General features: G+C 49.6%; 1 protein-coding gene across 1 annotated transcript; it reads right to left on the bottom strand.

The window, feature by feature from the left end:
* Nucleotides 1-212: 212 nt before the first annotated feature.
* CORO1A (coronin 1A) lies at nt 213-5,746 on the bottom strand. The gene is made up of 11 exons (XM_007186361.3): nt 5,601-5,746; nt 3,815-4,013; nt 2,531-2,653; nt 2,311-2,440; nt 2,040-2,224; nt 1,773-1,892; nt 1,469-1,573; nt 1,210-1,355; nt 1,037-1,094; nt 728-943; nt 213-426 (listed from the first exon to the last, which is right to left on the bottom strand). Exons 2-11 carry the CDS (start codon nt 4,010-4,012, stop codon nt 322-324), a joined length of 1,386 nt encoding a protein of 461 aa, XP_007186423.1. The 5' UTR covers nt 4,013; nt 5,601-5,746; the 3' UTR covers nt 213-321.
* Nucleotides 5,747-23,987: the final 18,241 nt, after the last annotated feature.

Here is a 23,987-nt window from a genome sequence, read left to right as displayed (position 1 = left end):
GGAAAACAGAGCAGGCTTCCAACCCACAGCAGCACAGGATGGCTCCCACCCGCAAAGGCCTGTTCCTGGCTGTGGTCTAGGGCATTCTGAGGCATCTCCCCAGCCCGCCCCTGCTATGGGTCAAGCTCATCAAGGCTGTGGAGGGGGAAGCTCAAGCGCAGGTCAGTTCAGGAGACCCAGCATCTGGTGACCAGTCACTGGAGTCTGAGAGGTACCAGAAAATAAAGCCATTTTATTAGTATTTTCTTATCTGCCATTGTGGCCTGAGGAGTGGGAGTGGAAGGGAGGGAGGCGATGCCGTTGGCCTCAGCCGGTGGTCCTCTACTTGGCCTGGACTGTCTCCTCCAGCCTATCCAGGCGCTTCTGTAGCTCCTGCACTGTGGCCTGGAGCTTCCTCATCTCTTCCTCCAACCGGGATACGGCATCCTGGGGGATCCAGGGCTACATCAGGCCCAGCTCCTCCCTGGCCACTAGGCCTCCTCCCAAGAGCCCCAGGGCTTGGGCCCTTCTGTCTCTCAGCCAGAGAGCTGCAGGCCTATAAGCCTGAAACCTGTTTTCTGAGGCCTCAGGATTATCCACTCCCAGCCCCCAAAGGATCCCCAACATTGTGAGTTTGGGCTGCCCCAAATGCCAGCCTCTTTCCACTGGGTCAATGACCACATCAGTAGCAGCCCCTGCCCTACCCCATCTTCCTGTCCTGATTCCCGGGCTCCCATCTGCCTCTCACCGAACTGGGAGCACCACTGGCCTCAGGTGCCATCCTCTTGCGCCCAGTGTCCAGGCCCCGGTTGATCCTCAGCTCCCGGCTCTTTGAGGGCACGTAGCCATCCTTGAGGGAAATGAGGAGGGGCCCGGCATCCCGACCCCCTAGCCACTCCTCAGCTGTGAGGGCAGCGTCAGGCCCTGCAGTGGGCGGGTACAGGTCCTCCTGGAACAGGTCCGACTGTGGGGCAAGGCCAAGGCTGGTTAAGAAAGTGCTTGGGCCACACCACCACCCGCCACTCCAAGAGCCCGGGGAGGGACACTGGAGCATCACCTTTCTAGGCACCGTCATGGCGATGGGCTCACACCTCCGCTCATGCAGCTTGTAGAATCTGTGGAAACAGGAAGGCGATCAGCACCCACAGCATGGCTGGGCTGGGACTGAAGCTCGGCATGCGGTCGGCACTGCCCAAGGAGCATACTCAGGTCAGGGTCAGGGGCAGTTACCTGGCAATCTCACACTTGTTCACCTCCAGACCACGTTTGGGCATGTAGCCCATGCCACGCTGGGACTCCTTGGAACTGAACATGGAGAGATAGTGCAGGAATGGGGCCTCGGAAGTGATCTCGAAGTACCGGATAGAGCTGTCACCCTGCAGGTGGTGGATGCAAGGGAGGATCAACACCGGCAGATGCCTCCAGCCGTGGTCCCTTCGCAGTCCCCCTGCCCACTTCGCTCCCCCGACCCCCTGCCCAACGGGGCCACCTTGCCACAGAGGTAGACAATGTTGGTGTCGGGGTCAAAGAAGGGCAGCAGGACACCGCTGCTCGTGTCCAGTTCCTGCAGGGACAGCGGCTCCTCCAGGTGCTTCTGTAGAAACGGGCAGGGGGTTATAATGAGCTGGGCCCTGTCAGGCCCAGGTGTGGTCCAGTGATGCAGGAGTGGGGTGGGGGGCTCAAAGACCAGCCAGCGGAAAACCCCATCTCGCGGTGGGTAAACTGAGGCCGTGGCCTTCCAGCCAGACACTTGGCAGGGCTGGGACTAAGCCTGTTCCCCGCCGGGCACTCACCGTGTCCCACAGCGCCACCTGCCGCTCACTCATGCGGCTGAAACCTGTGGTCAGGATCTTTCCATCTGACACAAACACGGCGCGCACAGGCCGGGTCCCCTCGTGGGGACGGTCCTTCTCCTGGAAGGAAAGGGAGGGGACTGGTCAGGCATCCGCACGCATCCCCTAAGGGCCAGGCCCCAGCTGGGAGAGGGTAGCATCTAGGGGCCTGGTTGGTGGTGGGTAGGAGGGGCAAAGGTCTCAGGGTCAAGGGTCAAGGCAACTCACAGCTACAATGGTGGCTTTGCGGGGCTCAATGATGCGGAATCGCTTGTCGCGGCAGGAGGTACAGATGAGGGCGCCATCTCGGCTCCAGTCCACGCTGTAGATTGTGTCCGGGTGCACATCCGAGCCCAGCGTCAGCACCGCCGCCCCCGTGCCCACGTCCCACACCAGGATCACGTTGTCGCAACCTGGGCGATGCCCCCAGTGTCAGAAGCCATGAGCCTCCCACCCTCGCTGTCAGGGGACCAGCCCTCCCTGCTTCTCCCCCGGGCACCTGCACTGAGCAGCACATTCTGGGCCGTGGGGTGCCAGGCCACAATGCCCACGCGCTTGGTGTGGCCCTCCAGGGTGACGACAGGCTCCCGCAGGGGCAGCATCAGGCCCCCATCAGGGATCTCCCACACCTGCAGAGAAGCGGCGAGTGAGTCTTGGGGGCTCTAAACGTCAGCTCCAGTGCTGGAGCCCCCTCCTGGCCCGTGTGTCCCCACACTCACCATGACTGTGCAGTCCTCGGAGCCACTGGCAATGACATTATCATTGTGTGGGCACCAGGCTATGTCCAGCACCGGGGCCGTGTGGCCACAGACCGTAGGCGCGTTCTTGTCCACACGTCCAGTCTAGAGGACACAGCAGGGCCTCTGAGGGAGGTGCTTTTGCCCTCCAAACCCAATCCAACCTCCCCACTCCCCTCCACGAGGCACGGAGAGAAAAGCTGTGAGGTCCCTGGGAGGCAGAGCAGGGCCTGGGGTGGGAGGGTTTGGGCCTCTGCCCCAGCCCCAGAGTTGTCTGGGCAACTCAGTAGCGCAGGATGGGCGCACGGGGCTGGTCCTGCCTTGCTGTCAGAGCCTTGCCAAGATCCTGCCATCTCTAGCTCAGTTTCTCATCCATGCCCCGCGGCCCGGTACTCCCAGCCCAGCTTCCCCAGGTGAGGCTCCCATGGGAAGACAGGCCAGGGCCCTGGGCATGGGACAGGCTGGCGGGGGGTAGTTATACTGGGGCTGGAGTTCCCCAGGGAAGTGTGAATGATGGGGCTGTAGGGTTGGGTCCTTCCAAAAGGACAGGGATGGGGAAGTCTGTCATAACCGGCCCCCCTGCAGGAGCAGAGGTTTGGAAATGGGTTCTTCCGGGGACAGCTGCTGCAGCAGGGCTTCCTGTGTGAAAAGCGGGCCCAGCTCTCACCCCGACAACCACTTCCTCTTCTCTTGTTTCCATCGGCCCTTTTAAGGTAACAACTGAGGGCCTGTCTCCCCTTCCTGTCTCACCACCCAAGAGCACAGGAGTGTGCTGGGGGTGGGGTCAGCAGACAACAGGGCCGGGGAGGCGAGATCTGACGGAGGCCGGGTTGGGGGAGCGGAGAGGGTCTCTTACATCACCCCTGCCTGTGAGCTGGGAGCCAGAGCTTGCTGGGTTCCCAAGGGCTCAGAAAGGTCCCTCCAAACCCTAAGAGCACTGCTGGGCCTGCCCAGACTCCATCCCAGCCCTCTTCGTGCTCCTGAGGAGAGAAAGGTCCAGGCTGAGAATTGGGAGGCCTGGCCCTGGGGCTGCAGGACTCACTGTATGTCCCTTCCCGTGTCATCTCCCCCCTGAGCTTTAGCTTCCATCCAACCACTGCATGTAGGAGCTGAAAGAAGCATAAGGTTCATCTGGCCCAGCTCAATTTTACAGACGACCACACTGTGGCCCGGGAAGGCTTGGGGATAGTCAATCACCTCATCAGGACCCCCAGGGGGCCACTAGATGACCAGAGGCCCCCCCCCCCCAGGGCTCCAGGGGCTCACCTTGCCCAGGGGCAGCACCAGGAAGGCCCCTCCCCCGCTGGCCTCACAGATCAGGGCCATGAACTTGGGGTTGACAGAGCAGAAGCCACTGTCCCAGGTGTTCTGTGAGACGCGCACGTCCTCATAGCACTGGTCAGCCTTGGCCGGCTGTCCAAACACGTGGCGGAACTTGCTGGAACGGACCACCTGCCGGCTCATCCTGGAAGGCACACAGGTGGAGGACTTTTCTCCCTTCAGATCAACTCTGACCTTACAGTGGCCCCCATCTCCCCCAAGACAGCCCTCAGCCTGGCAGTCATGGTCGCAGCTAACTTCCCCAGCATGTCTCCCCGGCCCCTTGCCGCGCTCCTCTGTAACTGACATCCTGCTACGCTCACACTCGCCTTGCCCACACCTCCTCACCCCTGGCTAACCTGCAAGGCCCACCTTCTCAACCCGCCCCAGGCCTGGCTTCTGTACCCTCAGCCTCCCCAGCAGAGCCTGATGTGGGGTAGCACCTAGTGCCGATTTGACCACAGAATGGCTGACGGGCACAGAGCCCTTCCTCTCTGACGGGTCACACTCCGGGGCCTCAGTGCAACAGCTTGGAGGGAGGGTTCTCTCAGCCTCAGTGTCCAGACCTCACACCTTCACACCCACACGAGAAGCTGCCTAAAGGCAGGGGCCCTCCCCGCCTCCAGGCCCAGGGTTGGACATGCTGAGGGAAGAGGTGTGTGGGTTTGCCTGGGAGGCACGTCCTCAGTGGCAGGAGGGCTTCCCCAGCAGGTCTCTGGGCACCAGAAACAAGCCGATGGCTCGGGTCCCAGCATCTCCTCCTCCGTGCACCTCTGCTTCTCGCCTCTGCTTAAGCAGGTGCCCTTTAGTGCCTTCTCCACCCCCAGTGGGACTATCCACACGAAGGGAGAGGCCGGCGCTCACTTCATGGAGGTCCAGCTAGGATGGTTTTCCCCCAGGGCTGGGTGACAGCGAAGCCAAGGGGCCTGCCTCTGGCTCCCCAGGCTCCAGGCCCCCATCCTGGCGCCCAGCAGCATCACCTTCCAGCTCACCGTGGGGGGCCCCCCAGGACCTCTCCTCCACGGCCCCAACTTCGCCCTTTTGCCCCCACTTCAGGCCTAGCCCTTCTCACTGGGGGCTCCAGCCAGCCTCGCCCATCCCGTGACTCTCCGGGAGGCTCCGGGGTCCACCCGCCCGGAAAGCAGGTGAGGAGCTTGCGTGAGGAGAAGCAGCTGGGGGCAGTGGACCCATCCCAGGTGGGGAGCCTGGGTCTGGGGAGAGAGGAGCCTCAAATCGGAGGTTGGGAGACAGGAAGCCATCGTCCCACCCCACCTCCTTCCCCACCGCAGGTACCAGGCCCGGAAACCACGGAAAGGGGAACTTGGTTTTTTCTTGTTTTGCTCTCAACCCCTTCCTGTCTCCAAGCTCAGGGCAGCTGCTGGGCTCACCCCACCCTGCCCCCCACTGCCACCCCAAAGACTCCCATTCTGGGGAGAGATCAGTTGGCGCGTGTCCTGACCCCCGGGCTCCCCCACCTCCATCTTGGCTGCGGTGGTCCCTCACCCTCGCCCGCTCCCGGAGCTCTCAGACACGCAGACGGACCCTCCTCCGCGCACCCACACCCCAGGCGAGTCCCGCCACGCGGGGCGTGAACGGGCTCTGTCCCCGCCTCAGAGCCAGCTCGCTCTACCAGTCTGTCGGCCGCCGCGGAGGGCTTCTGCCAGGCTCCCGCCTGCCCCACAGGTGGCCCAGGGCAGCGATGCCGAGTCCCGTCCGCGGGCTCCAGCCTTACCTGCTGCTGAGAGATGAGTGACCCCCCAAACGGAGGAGGGAGAGGAGGAGGAGGAGGAGGAAGGAGCTGGAGGAGCCTGCGACTGCCGGGTGAGGATGCTCTTGTCAAGACAATGAATGAGAAGCGGCGGCGCCCGCCTCCTTAGGGGTGGCAGCGCCCCTTTGGGCGGAGCTCTTAAAGGGGAGAGCCCTTCCCTCCGCAGAGGCGCCGCCTCGCCCCACCAGCCCGCAGCCTCCCCTCCCCTCCCCTCCCCTCCTTCCGCGGAGAAGCTCAGCGCCTTAGCTGCCAATTCCAAACCAAAACAGATGCTGCTGGCCAGTCGCTGACAATCTGATCTGCACTTTTTAATGTCAAAATGCAAAAAATACCCGTTCCTTCTTCCCTCCTTCAGCCCACCCCCAGCCTACTCGCCGTCCTTCGCCTGGCATTCATAAAAGGGCCCATCAGTCCCCCCAGCGGTCCTTGGTACAGCCTCCCCCCCCACCCCGCCCCCCAGCTAAGGCTATGCTGCCATCTCTTCCCCCACCGACGACGCTCAGGGAACAGGAAGGGGGGGGGGGACAAGGAGGAGGGAGAACCCTGCACCCACCTGCACCGAGGAAGCCTGGGGCCTCTCCAGGCTCCTACATTTACAAGCAGGTGGCCTTGGGAGAGTCAACTTAACCTCTCTGGGTCTGTCCTCACCTAGGAGCACCTCTGCCTGCCTCACAGGGGCGAATGAAATAATTTGGTGTTATGGAGAGCCTCTTTGTGCAGGGGCTACGGAAGTGAAAAAGTCAGAGTCGAGTTCCTGCCCCAAAGAGCTCTCAGCCTACTGAAAGGAGAGGCACAAATAACAGCTCCAAGAGCTAAGTAGAGGCCGAAGCCCAGACTTCAGACTCAAGAGGAAGGAGTTCGTTTCCATCCTTGGGGTCAGAGTCTTGGAGGCAGCAACGCGGAAAGGCCCGCTCTAGAATCAGACTGCTTTATGAGTTTGACTCCCGGCCGTCACACCTATGGAGTGACGTTGGGCAGGTTCCTTAACCTCTATCAGCCTCAGTTTCTCTTTCTGTAACAGCGTCATACCTACCTCCTGACTTTATTGGAACGGAAAGCCTTCTGCACCTCATCCAAAGTGTAGCAAGCGCTTAATAAATGTTACCTCTCACCACTGTTACTGTTTAGAGTATTGGGACTGAACCTGAAAGGTTGAGAAGGAGACAACAGGCGTGACCAGAGGAGGTCTTGTCAGCAGAGGGGCAGCCTGAGCAAAGTCCCAACGATGTGATCCTTCAGCCCCTGGTTCAAATCCTGCCTCCACCACAGCTTGGCTGCGTGATCTTGGGCAAGAGGTCTAAACCTCAGTTTCTTCATCTGTAAATGGAGGCTAAATATGATTTGTCCTGTCCAGCTCACAGTTATGAGGCTCTAGTGGTTATAATAGTGTCCTACACACTTTTCTTCCACTCAAGCATTCAATTATGAGAACCTCTGTGTTGTATTTCACCTGAGAGCCTGCTACTGGCCTGGACTGGAAGGGGATGGGCAGGGATTGTGTTGTATAGTCTGCAGCGGAAGTGATGAGAATAACGGCTGGGATTTACTGAGCACCTACTGTGCGCCGGGCGTTGCTCTAACACTATAAATACGCTGCACTCACTTAATCCTCACAACACACCCAGGGGGCAGGTACCACCTCCAACGTAAAGAGAGGAAACGGAGGCACCCATGACCTTCAGTCCTGGGGCACCTCATTTCCAGGCAGAGGACAAGCACGTTATGAGGGGCCTGAAAACCATGCCCCTTGAGGCAGAGCCTGACAGGCATGGAGAGGGAAAGGTGGGGATGCGCAGAGGCTACTTTCTCATTCCAGCTGGTCTGCTGTGGGGCGGGGGGCACAGATGCGAGGCTGGTAGTGGAGGTTGTGAGGCAGCAGATGTCCCAGCAAAACAAGAGTAAGCGTTAGTTCAGTAGTGGGTGCTGAAGGGCCCTGCCATGCGGCTCTTCATGTGATTAAGATGAGGCTGATCCTTCCTGAGAGGGGTGTTGGGAGGGTGTTCCTGCCAGGTGCCACTGGACAAGCATCTTACCATCCCCTCTTTACTGGAGGCTGCATCTGGGTTTTCCTTGAAGAAACCAACCTTTATGCACTGGCAATCCTTGAGGTTTGAGAGGGTGTCCAGGGTAGGCACACGGTCCACATTTCCCCAGTCAAAGCTACCTTTTTTGATTGGTTCAGGGGTGGACACTTAAATCAAGTCTATGCATGCAGAAGCAGATTCACTGGAGCTGCTAGGAAAAAGAGCCCTCTTTCCACTGGGGGTTAGTAAGCTAAAAGGCTGTAAGCCCAGGACTACTAGTGACCATCTTGACACCATGTAGGAAAAGCCAGCCAGAATGAGCCCACACAGAGGATTGCAGACACAAGATATGAAGACAGACATATTCTTGACATCATTTGAGTATCTGGATCAAGCTGTTCCTGAGTCCCTTAACCTATCATAAGTTCCTTTTTCCACATAAGTCAGTACGTTTGAGTTGGATTTCTGGCATTTACAGTTGAAAGGGTTCTGACTGGTACACCCACCATGGAGGGAGACAGGACCGGAGGCCCTTCCAAGGTGCCAGATACACACAGTAAAGAGGGACTGAAATGCTGAGCACGGGATAAAGTTCAAACTCCTTAGCAAGGCCCACAAGACCTCCTCTGGAGTGTCCTGCCCTAAAGGTCTGTAGAGCATGATGGAGTCAGCCCCAGAGAACCTTTCCTTCATGGTTCTCCTGCTGCCCCAGCACAGTGATGTTTCCTCACCTGTAAAGGTGCACAGCACTGCTCACTAACATTAGAGTGTGTACCCGTCACCCAGCTTCAACAAGTACTAACACGTGGCCAATACTCGTTCATTCCTTCTTCCACATTATTTTCTTGGCATCTATTAAAAGAAATCCAAGACATCATAGCATTTCAACTTAAGTACTTCTGCATTTATTTCCAACAGATAAAGACTTTTAAACTCTTAGAGTTTTTAATAAAATTGCATTAACTTTATAGATTAATTTGAGAAGGATATTAAGACTTCAATCCATGAATATAGTGTATTTCTCCATATATTTATGTCTTCTTTTATGTCCCTTAATATGATTTTATAATTTTCTCTATAAAGGTCTAGTATATCATTAAATTTCTCCCCCCAGTAGGTGTATTATAGTTTTGTGGCTATTTTGAATGGATTCTTCTCATTCTAGTTGTAACCTTACTTTATTTTCTTTCCTTTCAAAAATCAACTTTATTTACATACAATAAAATACATCTTAATTCCCATACAATATAACACACTCAGTTTAAGTGCATGGTTCAATTAGTTTTGACAAATGTATATACCCATGTAATTACCACCATAATCAAGATATAAAATATTTCCATCACTCTTAAAAGTTCACACCCTTCTACAATCAATTTCCACCCTCAGACCCCGGCAACCACTGATCTGCTTTCTGTCAGTATAGATTAGTTTTGCCTGTTCTAGAATGTTCCATACAAATGAAATCATACAGTATGGGTCTGGCTTTTTTCATTCAGCATAATGTTTTGAAATTAATCCATGTTATTGTATGTCAGATAAGGATTTTTATTTTACCAGAGCACAATACCAATATGTAATACATAATTATACCTAAAATGTTTAGCAATAATTTCTTTTTTAAAAAAACTTTTTAAATTTATTTATTTATTTTTTTGGCTGCGTTGTGTCTTTGTTGTTGCACGTGGGCCTCCTCTAGTTGCAGCGAGCTGGGGCTACTCTTCATTGCGGTGCGCAGGCTTTTCACAGCGGTGGCTTCTCTTGTTGTGGAGCACGGGCTCCAGGTGTGTGGGCTTCAGTAGTTGTGGCACACGGGCCCAGTTGCTCCGCAGTATGTGGGATCTTCCCCGACCAGGGCTCAAACCCGTGTCCCCTGCATTGGCAGGCAGATTCCTAACCACTGCGCCACCAGGGAAGCTCTCTTATTTTGTAAAAAATATTTATTTATTTATTTTATTTTTGGCTGCATCGGGTCTTAGTTGCGGCACGCGGGATCTTCCTTGCGGCATGCGGAATCTTTCGTTGCGGTGCGCAGGCTTCTCTCTAGTTGTGGTGTGCATGCTCAGTATTTGCGGTGTGTGGGCTTAGTTACCCTGCGGCATGTGGGATCTAGTTCCCCAACTAGGTAACGAACCCGCGTCCCCTGCACTGGAAGGCGGATTCTTAACCACTGGACCACCAGGGAAGTCCCTAGCAATAATTTCTTAACATCATCTAATTCCCAATTTATGTTCAAATCTCCATGATTACCTTAAAAAAGAAAAGAAAGAAAAAAAGAACGCAGAAGTGACTCTTAACATCACCAAAAGTAGGACACCCAGATATTACGTGCCTCCCATAAAATGATATAATAAGTACGTAACATCACCTTTGCAGTTTTCTTGCCAAAATCATCACCATCATCATCATCATCATCACCAGCCAGAATCTAATGGAGCCTCTAGATCTAGCTATTAGTTTATAGGAAATAAAAAGGATAGAAGAACAGGTTAAATAACACCAGGAGGAAGCAATTACCTAAATCTATAATGTAGAAAATTTTATAGGATAAATGATCTGGTTTCAACAAATAAATGGCATTAAAAGGAGAGGAAATATATTAAAAGAGTCTTAAGAAACATATCAACCAACTGTAACATGTGAACTTTCTTTGGATCCTGATTCAAACAAATCAACTGTAAAAGGAGATTTTTTTTTTTAAGCATGAGTTTTAAAGCAGGAAGACCCTGGTTTGTTTGTTTGTTTGTTTGTTTGTTTATTTTTGTCTGCATTGGGTCTTCGTTGCTGCGCGTGGGCTTTCTCTAGTTGCAGCGAGCGGGGGCTACTCTTTGTCGCGGTGCTCAGGCTTCTCATTGTGGTGGCTTCTCTTGTTGCAGAGCACGGGCTCTAGGTGCACAGGCTTCAGTAGTTGTGGCACGTGGGCTCAGTAGTTGTGGCTTGCCAGCTCTAGAGCTCAGGTTCAGTAGTTGTGGCACATGGGCTTAGTTGCTCTGTGGCATGGGGGATCTTCCCGGACCAGGGCTCAAACCCATGTCCCCTGCATTGGCAGGAGGATTCTTAACCACTGCGCCACCAGGGAAGTCCTTAAAAGTAGATTTTTAAAAATTAGGTTCTGTCACTTACAACCAAGAGTCCTGACTGCTCCAAGCAGCACTAGGTCCTTGGTGCTGCACCAACATTCCATCACTGAAGAGTCTCAAGAGCTCTGTGAGGTGTTTTATTGTCCCTCTTTTACAGATGACCAAAACGAGGCTCACAGGCAGCAAATGACCTACCCACAGTCACACAAACTGGGATCCAAACACAAGTCTGCCTGACCCTTGAAACCCATGAGTCCATTCAAGGTGTCCAGTTGTTTTGCCAAAAGCCTGCTTTCAGTTTTAAGGTTCGTTGGGTTTGTTGACAAAATAACCACTCGTTTCACACAAATAAACAGCTTTAATCAATTCTTTAATGAAAGGTGATTTAACTTAATTTTAATATACAATCTTTAGAAGGAAAGGAACAAGAATATTAGAGAAACATAACAGGGTATATACATCACCGAATTGGGCCTACACCTACTTCCAGATCCAAATAACAGCTGGGAAGTCCCAAGTGACAGCAATCTGGAGCCCTAGTTCGGAAGGGTCCTGGGTGGTTCGTACACCCCATGGGTGAGACTTCAGATTGGAGTTCTGGGGGCTTCCGTTTACAATTCCAGGCCGCAAACTGATATGATCAGTTTGCATGCAAAAATGCAGCTCTGAGTTTACTTTAATAATGCTGTTGGTTTCACCATGTGGGTCACAAGATTTTCCAGACCCTGGGGGACTGGCCAGGTCCCCAGAGCTCAAGAAATTCCAAGACCCACTCCCTTTCTTATTGTAAGCGCTGCTTGACTTGCTCGCAGCAATTGTTGAGTGTGCAAGCAGGCCCTCAGTCCAGGCAGGGTCACAGGTCGGTCAGAGGCCTGCTTCTGCCTCTGAAGCCTGAACAAGACTACTTTATTAATTTTCCCAACACCAGTCGACCTCTCGAAGCAGAGGGGGGCACAAAAGCCAAGAGCAGTGGGATCTGGAGGGCGAACCAGGATTGAAGCATGGTCCGTAGACGGTGGTGGAATGGGTGAATGAAATTACACTTATACTGGGTCTTGAATAAGAGTTTGCCAAGCAGAGAAGATAAGAGAGAGGAAGAAAAGCAAGGAAGGGACAATGACATTTTAAGGGGATGGTGAGCTCTTCACCATGGCTGGAGCTCAGGTGCTTGGGATGAAGGGGAAAGTGGTGAAGCTGGGAAAATCCCCAGGAGGCAGCTCATGAGGGACCTCAAGCTGTGTCTTCTCAAGGATTTTGCTCCTTATGCAAGCCTCTAAGTAAAGAAGTGACAGGGTCTCATTTGCAAGAAGTTACTCGGACAGCCTGGACCCTGCCCCTGTGGCCCCCAGGCCTTCTCACAGCTGTGGTCCTCCATCCACCTTCAGGCTCCGCCCTGACCCACATTCAGGAACCATCCCGGCCTTAAGTGGGAGGCACATAAGCATGCCTTGTCCACAGGCTCAGGTCTAAGCCAACCTTGCCGGCCACTTCTCACCAGCCACCTACTCAGGCTGCCTTCCTCACCTTTATGAGATGATCACTGCTCCTATTTTATGGAGAAAAAAGGCAAGAATTCTTTCAACCCCTTTACTCCCAACAGCAACAATATCTCCAGCTCCTAGAAACAATAGACTGTCGTTACAGAGGAGGTGTCCTCGTGGGGCCCAAGGCTGATGCCTCCGTCTTGGGACACATTCCTTCCCACTTCCTCAGTGACCTCACTGCGTCGTTTAACCCCTTTCTCCTGCACTGCCAAGTTCTCCTCTCCACAGACCCTCTCTCTTCAGTATCTAAAAACAAGCTGAGGTCCCCTGTGTCTTTGGGGGAGCCTCTCTCAACTTGGCAACCTCAAACCACTTCCCTATCTCTGTCTTACCGTTCACAATCAAGTTTCTTGAAAGAGTTGTTTACACTTATTGTCTTCACTTCCTCATTTCCTACTTAGTCTCATGAGTCTGGCTTCTGTTCCCACCTTTCTGCACAGACATGCCCTTGCCTCAGCCACCAGTGATCTCCTGATCATCACGTCAAATGAGCACGTTCTGGTGATCATCTGATGCTACCTACCACTCCCTCCCTCTAGAATCTTTCCTTTCTTTTGTGTCTGGGCCCCACCATCTCCTGGTTCCCTTCTTTGCTCTGCAGTTTTCTCTCAGTCCCTTGCAGGATGTCTCTCCCTTTGCTTAATACACTGTCTGTAGGATGCTCTCCAGGACACCACCTCTTCCAATGCACCCAATCTCCCCACACCGTCTCTTCCACATCCGCAAGTTCAAACTTTGACAGTCCCCAGTCTGTCTCTGTGGCTCAGTCCTACTGCCTGTGCTCCCTAGTTCTGACTACCAACTCCATGGCTCGACCGGCATGTCCCATTAGGACCTCAGGGAGAGCCTCACAAGAGGAGAAAGTCTTGACCTTGAATCTCTCCCTTTCTCTCCATGCCCACCTGGGCTGTGTTGCTTGGACCATTGCGCTAGCTCCCTGACCGATCGCCTTCTTCTGATTCATCTTCTACCAGGGACTGGTTTCATGGAAGACAATTTTTCCACGGACCGGGGCGGGAGGAGATGGTTTGGGGATGATTCAAGCACATTACATTTATTGTGCACTTTATTTCTATTATTTTAATTATTGTAATACATAATAAAATAATTATACAACTCACCATAATGCTGACAGGAGGCGGAGCTTAGGCAGTAATGCGAGCGATGGGGAGCGGCTGTAAATACAGATGAAGCTTCACTCTCTCACCCTCCGCTCACCTCCTGCTGTGTGGCCCGGTTCCTAACAGGCCATGGACCGGTACCAGTCCGTGGCCCAGGGGTTGGGGACCCCTGTTCTACAGCATCTCTAGAGTCACCTCCCCAGTCATACTATACCTACCTTACAAAACTCTACCAGCTCCTGAACATTTCTGGGAAAACACTGAAACTCCTTCAGCATGGCATCAAAAGCCCTTCATGATCTTCCCCCATCCACCCTTCTGGCCTTGCTGTTCATCAACACCCAAGCTCAACATACTGCCTCATTCCTCTGGTCCAGAGGCTGAGCCCTCAGATGTCTACAAGGGAAAGAGAGGGCGTGGGTGTTCCAGTTACCTGTATGGAGTAAACCATTCCAAAACTTTGTGACTTAAAATGACAACTGCTTTATTAGCTCTCATTATTCTAGGGTTTGGAAAGGGAGTGTCCCGAGAGAATGCTCCAAGAGGATAGGCCTGTGATTTGCATAGGGTTACTTCCACCACATTCTACTAGTTAAGCAGTTACAGGACCAGCCCAGATCCCAGGAGAGGGAAAATTTACTCCTCCTTTTGATGCAGAGAGTTACAAAGAATTTGCAGCCATCTTTAAGCCACCACGGGTAACACGAATCGCTGATGCAGGCCAGGTGAGTTCTAATAGGGACCGGAGGGACTGCAGCTGCTCTAGCCCTTTGTCAGTGGGCAAGAATGAGGGCACTGTGTAGCTAAACCTTCTGGTGCTTCTGGTTTTTCAAGACAAGTTAGAAATATGGATTTTTGAATGAAAGCTCCAGATCTTTATATATCGGCAACCAATTCAAAAATTTCTAAAAATGTTAGATGAGCAAAATTAAATATATCTTTGGGGCTTCCCTGGTGGCGCAGTGGTTAAGAATCTGCCTGCCAATGCAGGGGACAAGGGTTCGAGCCCTGGTTTGGGAAGATCCCACATGCCGCGGAGCAACTAAGCCCGTGAGCCACAACTACTGAGCCTGTGCACCTAGAGCCCATGCTCCACAACAAGAGAAGCCACCGCAATGAGAAGCCCGCGCACTGCAACAGAGAGTAGCCCCAGCTCGCCACAACTAGAGGAGGCCCCCGTGCAGCAACCAAGACCCAATGCAGCCAAAAATATATATATATATACATATCTTTCATTTGGATGTGGTTTTTCTGGCCAACAATATTTCTGGACTCTATTCTTTGCCTTTGGCACAGGCCTGCAATGTCTTAGTCCTTGTTTGCTACCAAATTCTTATGTACCCTACTTATCCTTTAAGACTCAGGTCAGAATTTCCTTCTCTGTGAAGCCTTCCCTCATACCCCCCTCCCCCACACAGCCACTCCTCAAATGGTTTCTTTTCTCCCCTGTACTAGTGGCTCCTGATGCATCCCTCTCTCACAGTAATTAGTACATTGGATAGTAATTGTTTACAGGTCCAGCTCTTCCACCAGACTGCCAGGCACAGGGCCCAACACATAGTTGGCATTCGATAAACAACACTTCTTTCTTTCCCAATGCTGCTAATCAACCAGCAACTCTTTTTTTTTTTTTTTTAACATCTTTATTGGAGTATAATTGCTTTACAATGGTGTGTTAGTTTCTGCTTTACAACAAAGTGAATCAGCTATACATATACATATATCCCCATATCTCATCCCTCTTGCGTCTCCCTCCCACCTTCCCTCAACCAGCAACTCTTTTTCTTTTTTTAAAGATTTTGTCCAAGTTTTCGAGATTTATGTTTTGATCTACATTTAGTTAATTCTTTTTTATTTATTTATTTATTTATTTTTGGCTGTGTTGGGTCTTCGTTTCTGTGCAAGGGCTTTCTCCAGTTGCGGAGAGCAGGGGCCACTCTTCATCGCGGTGCACGGGCCTCTCACTGTCGCGGCCTCCCTTGTTGCGGAGCACAGGCTCCAGATGCGCAGGCTCAGTAGTCGTGGCTAATGGGCCTAGTTGCTCCGTGGCATGTGGGATCCTCCCAGACCGGGCCTCGAACCCGCGTCCCCTGCATTGACAGGCAGATTCTCAACCACTGTGCCACCAGGGAAGCCCAACCAGCAACCCTTTTCCACTCTTCTGACACCAATTTCTTTCCTGACTGATCCATCCTCTGTCCCAACTGCTATTACAGTAAGTCCCCTACATATGAACCTTCAAGTTGTGAATTTTCAAAGATTCAAACATGTGTTTGCATGTCCAATAGTTAGTTCACGTGAAGTTGCAGCTTGCCCTCTGTCTCCTATTGCTGACAATCCTTCAGCTGTATCATCTCCCACCTCCTCTCTCTCCTCTAGTCAGTAACTCTTCTTGCCTGTTCACTTGATGCCAGCCCCTGTATACCAGCTGTTGTACTGTACTACTGTACTTTTCAAGGTACTGTATTGTAATATTAAAAATGTTTTATTTTTTGTGTTTGTTTTTTGTGTATTGTTTGTGTTAAAAGTATTATAAAACTATTACAGTACAGTACCATATAGCCGATTGTGTTAGTTGGGTACATAAGGCTAACTTTGTTGGACTTACGAACACACTCTCGGAACAGAACTCGTTCCTATGTAGGGGACTTACTGTGCTCTAGTTCAACCCCTCCTCACTTCTGCCCGGAATGATTCCAAGAGCCTCTAACAAGTCTCTCCAACTCCATCTCCTCTGTTGCCCCAATCCTTGCCCCTCAGCCAGACTCCTTCTCCCTAATGCACAGATCTGACCATTGCAACCCCCTACTCAAATGTTTTAAGATTCTTCCTTTGTTCCTCCGAATAAAATTCAAACTCTGTGGACAGGGTTAGTGGGTGGAGGTTTTGTGCCTCTTCAGCCCAGCTGGTTCAGGGGCAGAAGCAGGGCCATTTAATGTCTGCCTTGGGTCTTTTTCTGGAACTGCTGGTTGCCATTTCTGTCTCCATGTGGGGAAAGCCTTCCGGAGAATGAAGCTGACAGGCAAAAACCAAGTGGGAATGAGGAGTTGGGGAGAGAGAGACAGAGACAGAGAGAGACACAGAGGGGGAGAGAGAAGAGGAGAGGTTGATTTGACGACCTTGTTGAGCCCCTCGATCTAGTTTCGCATGATGCCAGGTTCATCCCAGGCTTTCCCAGTTCTCAGAGTCAAGGTGAGATCAACAGCCCGCTGGCTACACTTGGGGGCCTGGTTTGACTGATCTGAAAAGCAGAATTCATACACACATAAAACAAAGACATTCATCAAAGAAGGCCCACATTGATTCATTTCAACCATGCTGCATTTTCAGAGAACCACACCCACCACTGATCCACTTCCATTTTGGAATTGACAAACCAAGCTCATCACAGGTGACCTCTAAGGAGAATTTTATCCCAAAGCCTCATCAACCCTAGGTAGGGTCTCTCCACGTGACACAAATTTCTCCTATAGCCTCCCTTGGGAGCTCTGCAATAGAATCTTGGGACATTAATACTAGAAGGGATCTTAGTCCAGCTGCCTCTTTTTACGGGTAATGAAACCAAGACCCAGAGACCACAGTTAATTAGACAGTCACAGAGTCTGAGCTGTGGGTGTGGATTCCCACACTTGGTACAATGTTACCAAGTTTGAGACAAGATCCTCCTCTCTTTTTCACACCCAGCTGCAGCTTAGATACAAAACAGACACCCAGTCTTCAGGCTTTTTCAAAGACCCATAAGGTGTCCTGCTTCCTTGCTTATGGTAAATAAAAACAAACAGGCAAAGAAAAGCGTGCACACTAGCTATTGAGTAAACTATTTTTTTCACTTCATATGCGGCTACTTCTGAACCCATTTCCTTTTGTCTATGTCCAGATTTTACTCTCATATTTATACAGCATCAGAGCATCTATTTCAAACTGTAAGCAAGGAATTTGTCTTTATTAGCCAGGTCTCTTTGGGTTACAAGTTACAGAAACCCAGCTTAAATCAATATAAGCCCAAAAAAAAAAGAGAAGGAATTTAGGGGTTCACACAACTGATAAGTCCAGAGACTGAATCCAGTTGCTCAAATGATGCTATCGAGATCATCAGGATTCTCTTTCTTCTTTCTTATGTGTTTAATTCTTGGGCAGGTTCTCTCCATTGATAGCAAAGACGACCACCAGAGCTCCAGGTTTATAACTTAACAGATGGGCAACCCTGGAAAAAGAGAGATTCTCTTTCCCATCAAAAGTCATGAACAGACTCTCATGGGACCAACCTGGGTCACTTACCCATCCTTGAACCAACCCCTGTGGCCAGAGGGATGGAATAGACTGAGTGGCCAAGTCTTAGTCTCAGTGCCTACTTCTCAAGTTGGGACAGTGGAGTCAACAATGTTCAAAGCACTGGGACTGAGAATAGGGGCTTAGACCAATCATTTAAAATAGAATGAATATTGGGAGGCAAGTATGACCACTACAGTTCCCCAAGTAAAATCAGGGCAGAAGAAAGACTAGCACTTAGCAGGCAAAAATACAGACTAAACTGCATGACTTAGGCAGCTTTTATTACTGAATCACCTATGTTTCTGATGATATAGGAGTCTTACAGTACATATATATCAGGGTAATGAGATTTTGAATGATAGTTACCAGGGTTGTTTTTATGTCCTTCTCTGAGTTGCAGAAAAGCATGTGAGCTGTTTTCCATTGCTAGAAGGCAATATATATGCTAATTGCCGTATTTCAAAGCTGGAAGGAACCATTTTATTGGAAGAAACTAAGGGCCTGGGGAATTCCCTAGAGGTCCAGTGGTTAAGACTCCGCGCTGCCACTGCAGGGGGCACAGTTTGATCCCTGGTCAGGGAAATAAGACCGCAAGTGGCACGGAGTGGTACCCAGTAATGTAGCGGCAGAGTCCAGTATCCAAGTTAATGGTTTTTCTCACCACATTCCAGCTGTTTCCGATGGTGAAGGAGATATCTGTTGTTTTTGCCTGATTGTCATCTATTCTCTATTCTATAATAGGAACTAGAATTTCCTTTGGAAGTCTGTAGTGATGATATGGTCGTTGCCTACCCAACCTCCATTTCATTCCAATGACTAGTCTAACTCAATCAGGGAAATCCTATTCCTGTGCCAGTAACTGGTTCAGAGATGGACATTTGCCTCAAACTGGCCAATGAGACCAGAAGAAGTCATTAGCAGGTGCTTCATGTAAAGATTTCCTTGCTTATAAAAAAAGATACACTGGTGATCACTTCCTTCCAAAACTTGTGATTATCTAACTCTTTTGTTATAGGCACCCTCCTGGATGCAAAATGGAATCTCTTTGTTCTTTTTTTTTTTTTTTTTAATTTTATTTATTTATCTATTTATTTATTTATTTTTGGCTGAGTTGGGTCTTTTGTTGCTGCGCGCTGGCTTTCTCTAGTTGCGGCGAGCGGGGGCTACTCTTCGTTGTGTTGCGCGGGCTTCTCATTGCGGTGGCTTCTCTTTTTGTGGAGCACGGGCTCTAGGCGCGTGGGCTTCAGTAGTTGTGGCACGTGGGCTCAGTAGTTGTGGCTCACGGGCTCTACAGCACAGGCTCAGTAGTTGTGGCGCACGGGCTTCGTTGCTCCGCAGCATGTGGGATCTTCCCAGAGCAGGGCTTGAACCCGTGTCCCCTGCATTAGCAGGCGGATTCTTAACCACTGCGCCACCAGGGAAGCCCTCTTTGTTCTTTTTATTTGCATTTCCCTAATGACTAATGATTTTATCTTTCCACATGCTCATTGGCCATTTGTATATTTTCTTTGGAGGAATGTCTATTCAGATCCTTTGTCTACTTTCAGTTGGGTTGTCTTTTTAATACTGAATTATAGGGCTTCCCAGGTGGCGCAGTGGTTGAGAATCCGCCTGCCAATGCAGGCGACATGGGTTCAATCCCTGGTCCAGGAAGATCACACATGCCGTGGAGCAAGGAAGCCTGTGCACCACAACTACTGAGCCTGTGCTCTACAGCCCGTGAATCACAACTACTAAGCCCGCGTACTGCAACTACTGAAGCCCACGCGCCTAGACCCTGTGCGCCACAAAGGGAGAAGCCACCGCAATGAGAAGCCTGTGCACTACAATGAAGAGTAGCCCCTGCTCGCCGCAACTAGAGAAAGCCTGCGTGCAGCAATGAAGATCTAACACAGCCAAAAATAAATAAATTAAATAAATAATAAAAAATACTGAATTGTATTATATATATAGTTCTTTATATATTCTGGATATAATTCCTATATAAGATGTACAATTTGCAAATATTTTATTCTGTGAGCTGTTTTTCACTTTTTTTTTTTTAAGATTTTAATTAATTTATTTATTTATTTTTGGCTGTGTTGGGTCTTCGTTTCTGTGCGAGGGCTTTCTCCAGTTGCAGCGAGTGGGGGCCACTCTTCATCGCGGTGCGCGGGCCTCTCACTGTCGCGGCCTCTCATGTTGCGGAGCACAGGCTCCAGACGCGCAGGCTCAGTAGTTGTGGCTCACGGGCCCAGTTGCTCCGTGGCATATGGGATCTTCCCAAACCAGGGCGCGAACCCGCGTCCCCTGAATTGGCAGGCAGATTCTTAACCACTGCGCCACCAGGGAAGCCCTGTTTTTCACTTTCTTGATGGTAGTTTTTGTCTTTCTAGGACTTTGTCCATTCCATCTAAGCTATCTAATTTATTGGCATATAATTGTTCATAGTATTCCTTTATAATCCTTTTTATTTATGTAGTTGGTAGTAATGTCCCCCAACATATCTAATGAGAAATTGGCTTCAATTAAATGGAGGCTGAAATAAATCATTTGAACCTAAAATAACTTTTGAGGGGGTCAGATACTATGTTTTAAGTCTCTTTCATTTTGCTGACAAGAAAAGCTACCTGCAAAAGTGGAATCCAGAAATTAACTAATCGGGTTAAGCAAAAACTTTACACGTGGCCTGTCCAGAAAAGGCAAATCCATAGAACAAAAATTGGATTAATGGTTGCCAGGGACATAGGGTCTGGGCAGGGGATGGAGAGTAACTCCTAATGAGTATAGATTTTTTTTTTTTTTCTTGGAGATGAAAATGTTCTGGAATTCTTGGTGATTGATGCACAACTTTGTGAATATACTAAGGACTAAAACCACTGAATTGCATACTTTAAAAAGGTAAACTTTATATAATACATAGTATATTTCAATAATGCTGTTTTTTAAAAAAGATTATATATGGCCTTACTCTAATTTTCCTAACGTTAAGGAATTAAATGCTGTATTTTTCTACCATTCAATGAAAAGAGATAAGGGCTTTTTGCTGGGCAAAAAAATAACTTATTTTATTGCCCTTCTAAAATATAAACCTTTTTTTAAACAAGAATTGTGAAATATATTTTAATAATTATAAGAAATTATTAATCACAGTTAGTGTAGGAGTTTAATATTTCATTAATTTTACTCCATCATGTCAGATGATCCTGATTTACCATGACATCTGTGAGATTTCCCATTCAAAACTTCTTTTGTTCCTTCAAACTGTAAAAAGCTGATACAGCTTTTAGTTTTTGAGATAGTCAACACAATTTTCTATCTTCCTTCTGCAGAAGTTAAAAAAACAAGTTTAATTAAAACAACAAAAGGGGCTTCCCTGGTGGCGCAGTGGTTGAGAATCTGCCTGCCAATGCAGGAGACACGGGTTCGAGCCCTGGTCTGGAAGGATCCCACATGCCGCAGAGCAACTGGGCCCGTGCACCACAACTACTGAGCCTGCGCATCTGGAGCCTGTGCTCCGCAACAAGAGAGGCCGCGACAGTGAGAGGCCCGCGCACCGCGATGAAGAGTGGCCCCCGCTTGCCACAACTAGAGAAAGTCCTCGCACAGAAACGAAGACCCAACACAGCCAAAAATAAATAAATAAATAAATAAATTTTAAACAGATAAAAAAATAATGGGGTAGAGAAAATGTGTAACTCTTTAAAAAAAAAAAAACGGTACCTATGACATTTTCTAGACCTAAACATATCTTAGAACTTTGTTAATATTTCACAACTACTGCATGGCACTATTTTGTATGGGCCTTGCCAACATTCCTAAAACTGGTTTTCTCCTGAAGTTTCTATCTCAAAAACTCAACTAAGAAAACAGAGTGTGTTCCCTGAGTCTGGCCTCGACCATCTGAGGGCCTGGATGTGGACTAACGCCAGCTCACCTCCCCCTCAGGGTCAGGACGGTGACAAGGAGTCTGAGAAGTGGGGCCTTGGCGTCTGAGTCTGAAGGGTCTATCACAAAACACTCAGATGGTACCCCTGCTCCTTGGCATTTGAAGCACCTCTTTTAATGTTCAGCCACAGAATAGTGAAGAATTACATATTTAATGTTTTCATAATTAAGCATTTTAATCTCAGTAGTAATACATGCTAATTGTATATTCAATTCCAAAAGATACATAAAGAAAAAGTCATTTCAACACTAACCCTCCATTCCCATTGCCCTCAGGTAAACTATGTCAACAATTTGATGTGTCTTCCTGCACACCTGGCGAAGAATATGCTAAGTGTGGCTATTTCCCAGAGAGCCAAGGAAAGTCTTGGATAACATAAGCATGCAAAGGAGCCTAGAAAAGAGAATAAAAAGGAACAGTCAGTGGACTGCAAATGGGCCTGAGAAATCTTTTGGGGGGTGATGAAAACGTTCTAATGCCAGTTTGTGGTAATGAAACTGCACAACTCCATAAATTTACTAAAAGTCATTAAATTGTGCACATCAAATGGGTGAACGTAAATTATACCTCAATAAAGCTGGGATTTTTTTTTTGTTTTTGTTTTGGCTGCCATTTTGTTGTTGTCTTGTTTTTTTTTTGTTTTTGTTTTTTTTTTTAATTTTATAGCTACTTTATTTATTTATTTATTTTTGGCTGTGTTGGGTCTTCGGTTCGTGCGAGGGCTTTCTCTGGTTACGGCAAGTGGGGGCCACTCTTCATCGCGGTGCGCGGGCCTTTCACTATCGCGGCCCCTCCCGTTGCGGGGCACAGGCTCCAGACGCGCAGGCTCAGTAGCTGTGGCTCACGGGCCCAGTTGCTCCGTGGCATGTGGGATCTTCCCAGACCAGGGCTCGAACCCGTGTCCCCTGCATTAGCAGGCAGATTCTCAACCACTGCGCCACCAGGGAAGACCCTGTCTTGTTTTTTAAATAGCCAGGAAGATAGGAAGAAAACCAGGGGCTAGTTTTCTCTGTGAGCAGAGGTCTGTGCCCTTTAGAACCTACCTAGACACCCATGGCAGGCAGAATAACGCCCCTGCAAGGATGTCCACACCTAATCCCTGGAACCTGTGATATGTTCCCTGACGTAGATAAAAGGACTTTGCAGGTGTGATTAAGTTTACAGACCTTAAAATAGGGGGAGTAACCTGGATTATTCAGGTGAACCCAATCGAATCACCTGATTCCTTAAAAGTGGTGAACTTTCTCCAGCTGGAAGCAATAGAGATGCTGCAGAAGAAGGCGGAGATTCGCCAGCCACTGCTGGCTCTGGGATGACCGGGCTCTGCGCACGCACTAGTGAGGCCCCTAGGAGGCCAGGGGGGCCCCCAGGTGAAGCAGCAAGGAAGTGGGGACCCCAGTCCCACCTACAACCACAAGCAACTAGATTCCGCAACAGCCTGAATTAAGTGGATTCTTCCCAGCGCCTCCTCGCCGGCATGCAGCCAGCCAGCACCTTGACTTCAGCCCATTGATCCCAGAGCAGAGAAACCAGTTGGGCCGACCTGGACTTCTGCACTACAGAACTGTGAGGCTGGAGATGTGGGTTGTCTTAAGTCTCTAAGTTTGTGGTCATTTGTTAGGGTAGCAATAGAAAACTAATACAATACCGAAATTATAAATCAGATGTCAGACCCCACTTCAAACCTTTTAATGACTTTTTGTTGCCTAAAACCAAATAGTCTAGACTCTTTAATGCAGAACATGTGGCCCTCCATGACCTGACCTTCACCCCACCCTGACTCACTCATTAGCTGGAGGCTATTCTCCCACCTGCACACACCCTGCTACCTCTCACCTCCCTTCCTCTCCATAGTAGGACCTTCTCATTCTCTTGGACTAAACCTAGGCATCACCTATTCCAGGAAGACTCTCTGATCTGTGTTCCATAGCACTTGCTGAATGGTTCCTTCATTATAATACAATATAATAATAATAATAATGACATACTTACGAAGTATTACAATGAACCATTTATGTGCATGGATCCCCGCTTAGGCTGTAACTTCATCCAGGGCAGGATCCAATTTTATTCATCTTTGCTTCCCGGGTGCCCTCTACGCTGAATGCTCCATAAGTATTATTTACATGTCCCATTTTTTTACAATATTTATTTGGCTGTGCTGGGTCTTACTTGCGGTACGTGGGATCTTCGTTGCCGCATGAGGGATCTTCAGTTGTGGCATGCGGGATCTAGTTTCCCGACCAGGGATTGAACCTGGGCCCCCTGCTTTGGGAGCACAGAGTCTTAACCACTGGACCACCAGGAAAGTCCCTACATGTCCCATTTGGAAGAAAAAACTTTGGTAACTAATAAAGAAGTTCATTAATCTACAAGGAGGTT

Source organism: Balaenoptera acutorostrata, chromosome 15 (genome assembly GCF_949987535.1).
Source record: "Balaenoptera acutorostrata chromosome 15, mBalAcu1.1, whole genome shotgun sequence".
Taxonomy (NCBI): Eukaryota; Metazoa; Chordata; class Mammalia; order Artiodactyla; family Balaenopteridae; genus Balaenoptera; species Balaenoptera acutorostrata.
Note: the sequence above shows the minus strand (reverse complement) of the source record. Positions and strands in the feature narration are given on the sequence as shown.

Excerpts from the sequence above, each read along its gene's own strand:
- CORO1A (XM_007186361.3), bottom strand. The coding sequence starts at position 4,012 with ATGAGCCGGCAGGTGGTCCGTTCCAGCAAGTTCCGCCACGTGTTTGGA. Across the intron at positions 1,574-1,772 it reads AGGTGGCGCTGTGGGACACG|AAGCACCTGGAGGAGCCGCT; the intron begins GTGAGTGCCCGG and ends CCGTTTCTACAG. Across the intron at positions 944-1,036 it reads CCATGACGGTGCCTAGAAAG|TCGGACCTGTTCCAGGAGGA; the intron begins GTGATGCTCCAG and ends CTTGCCCCACAG.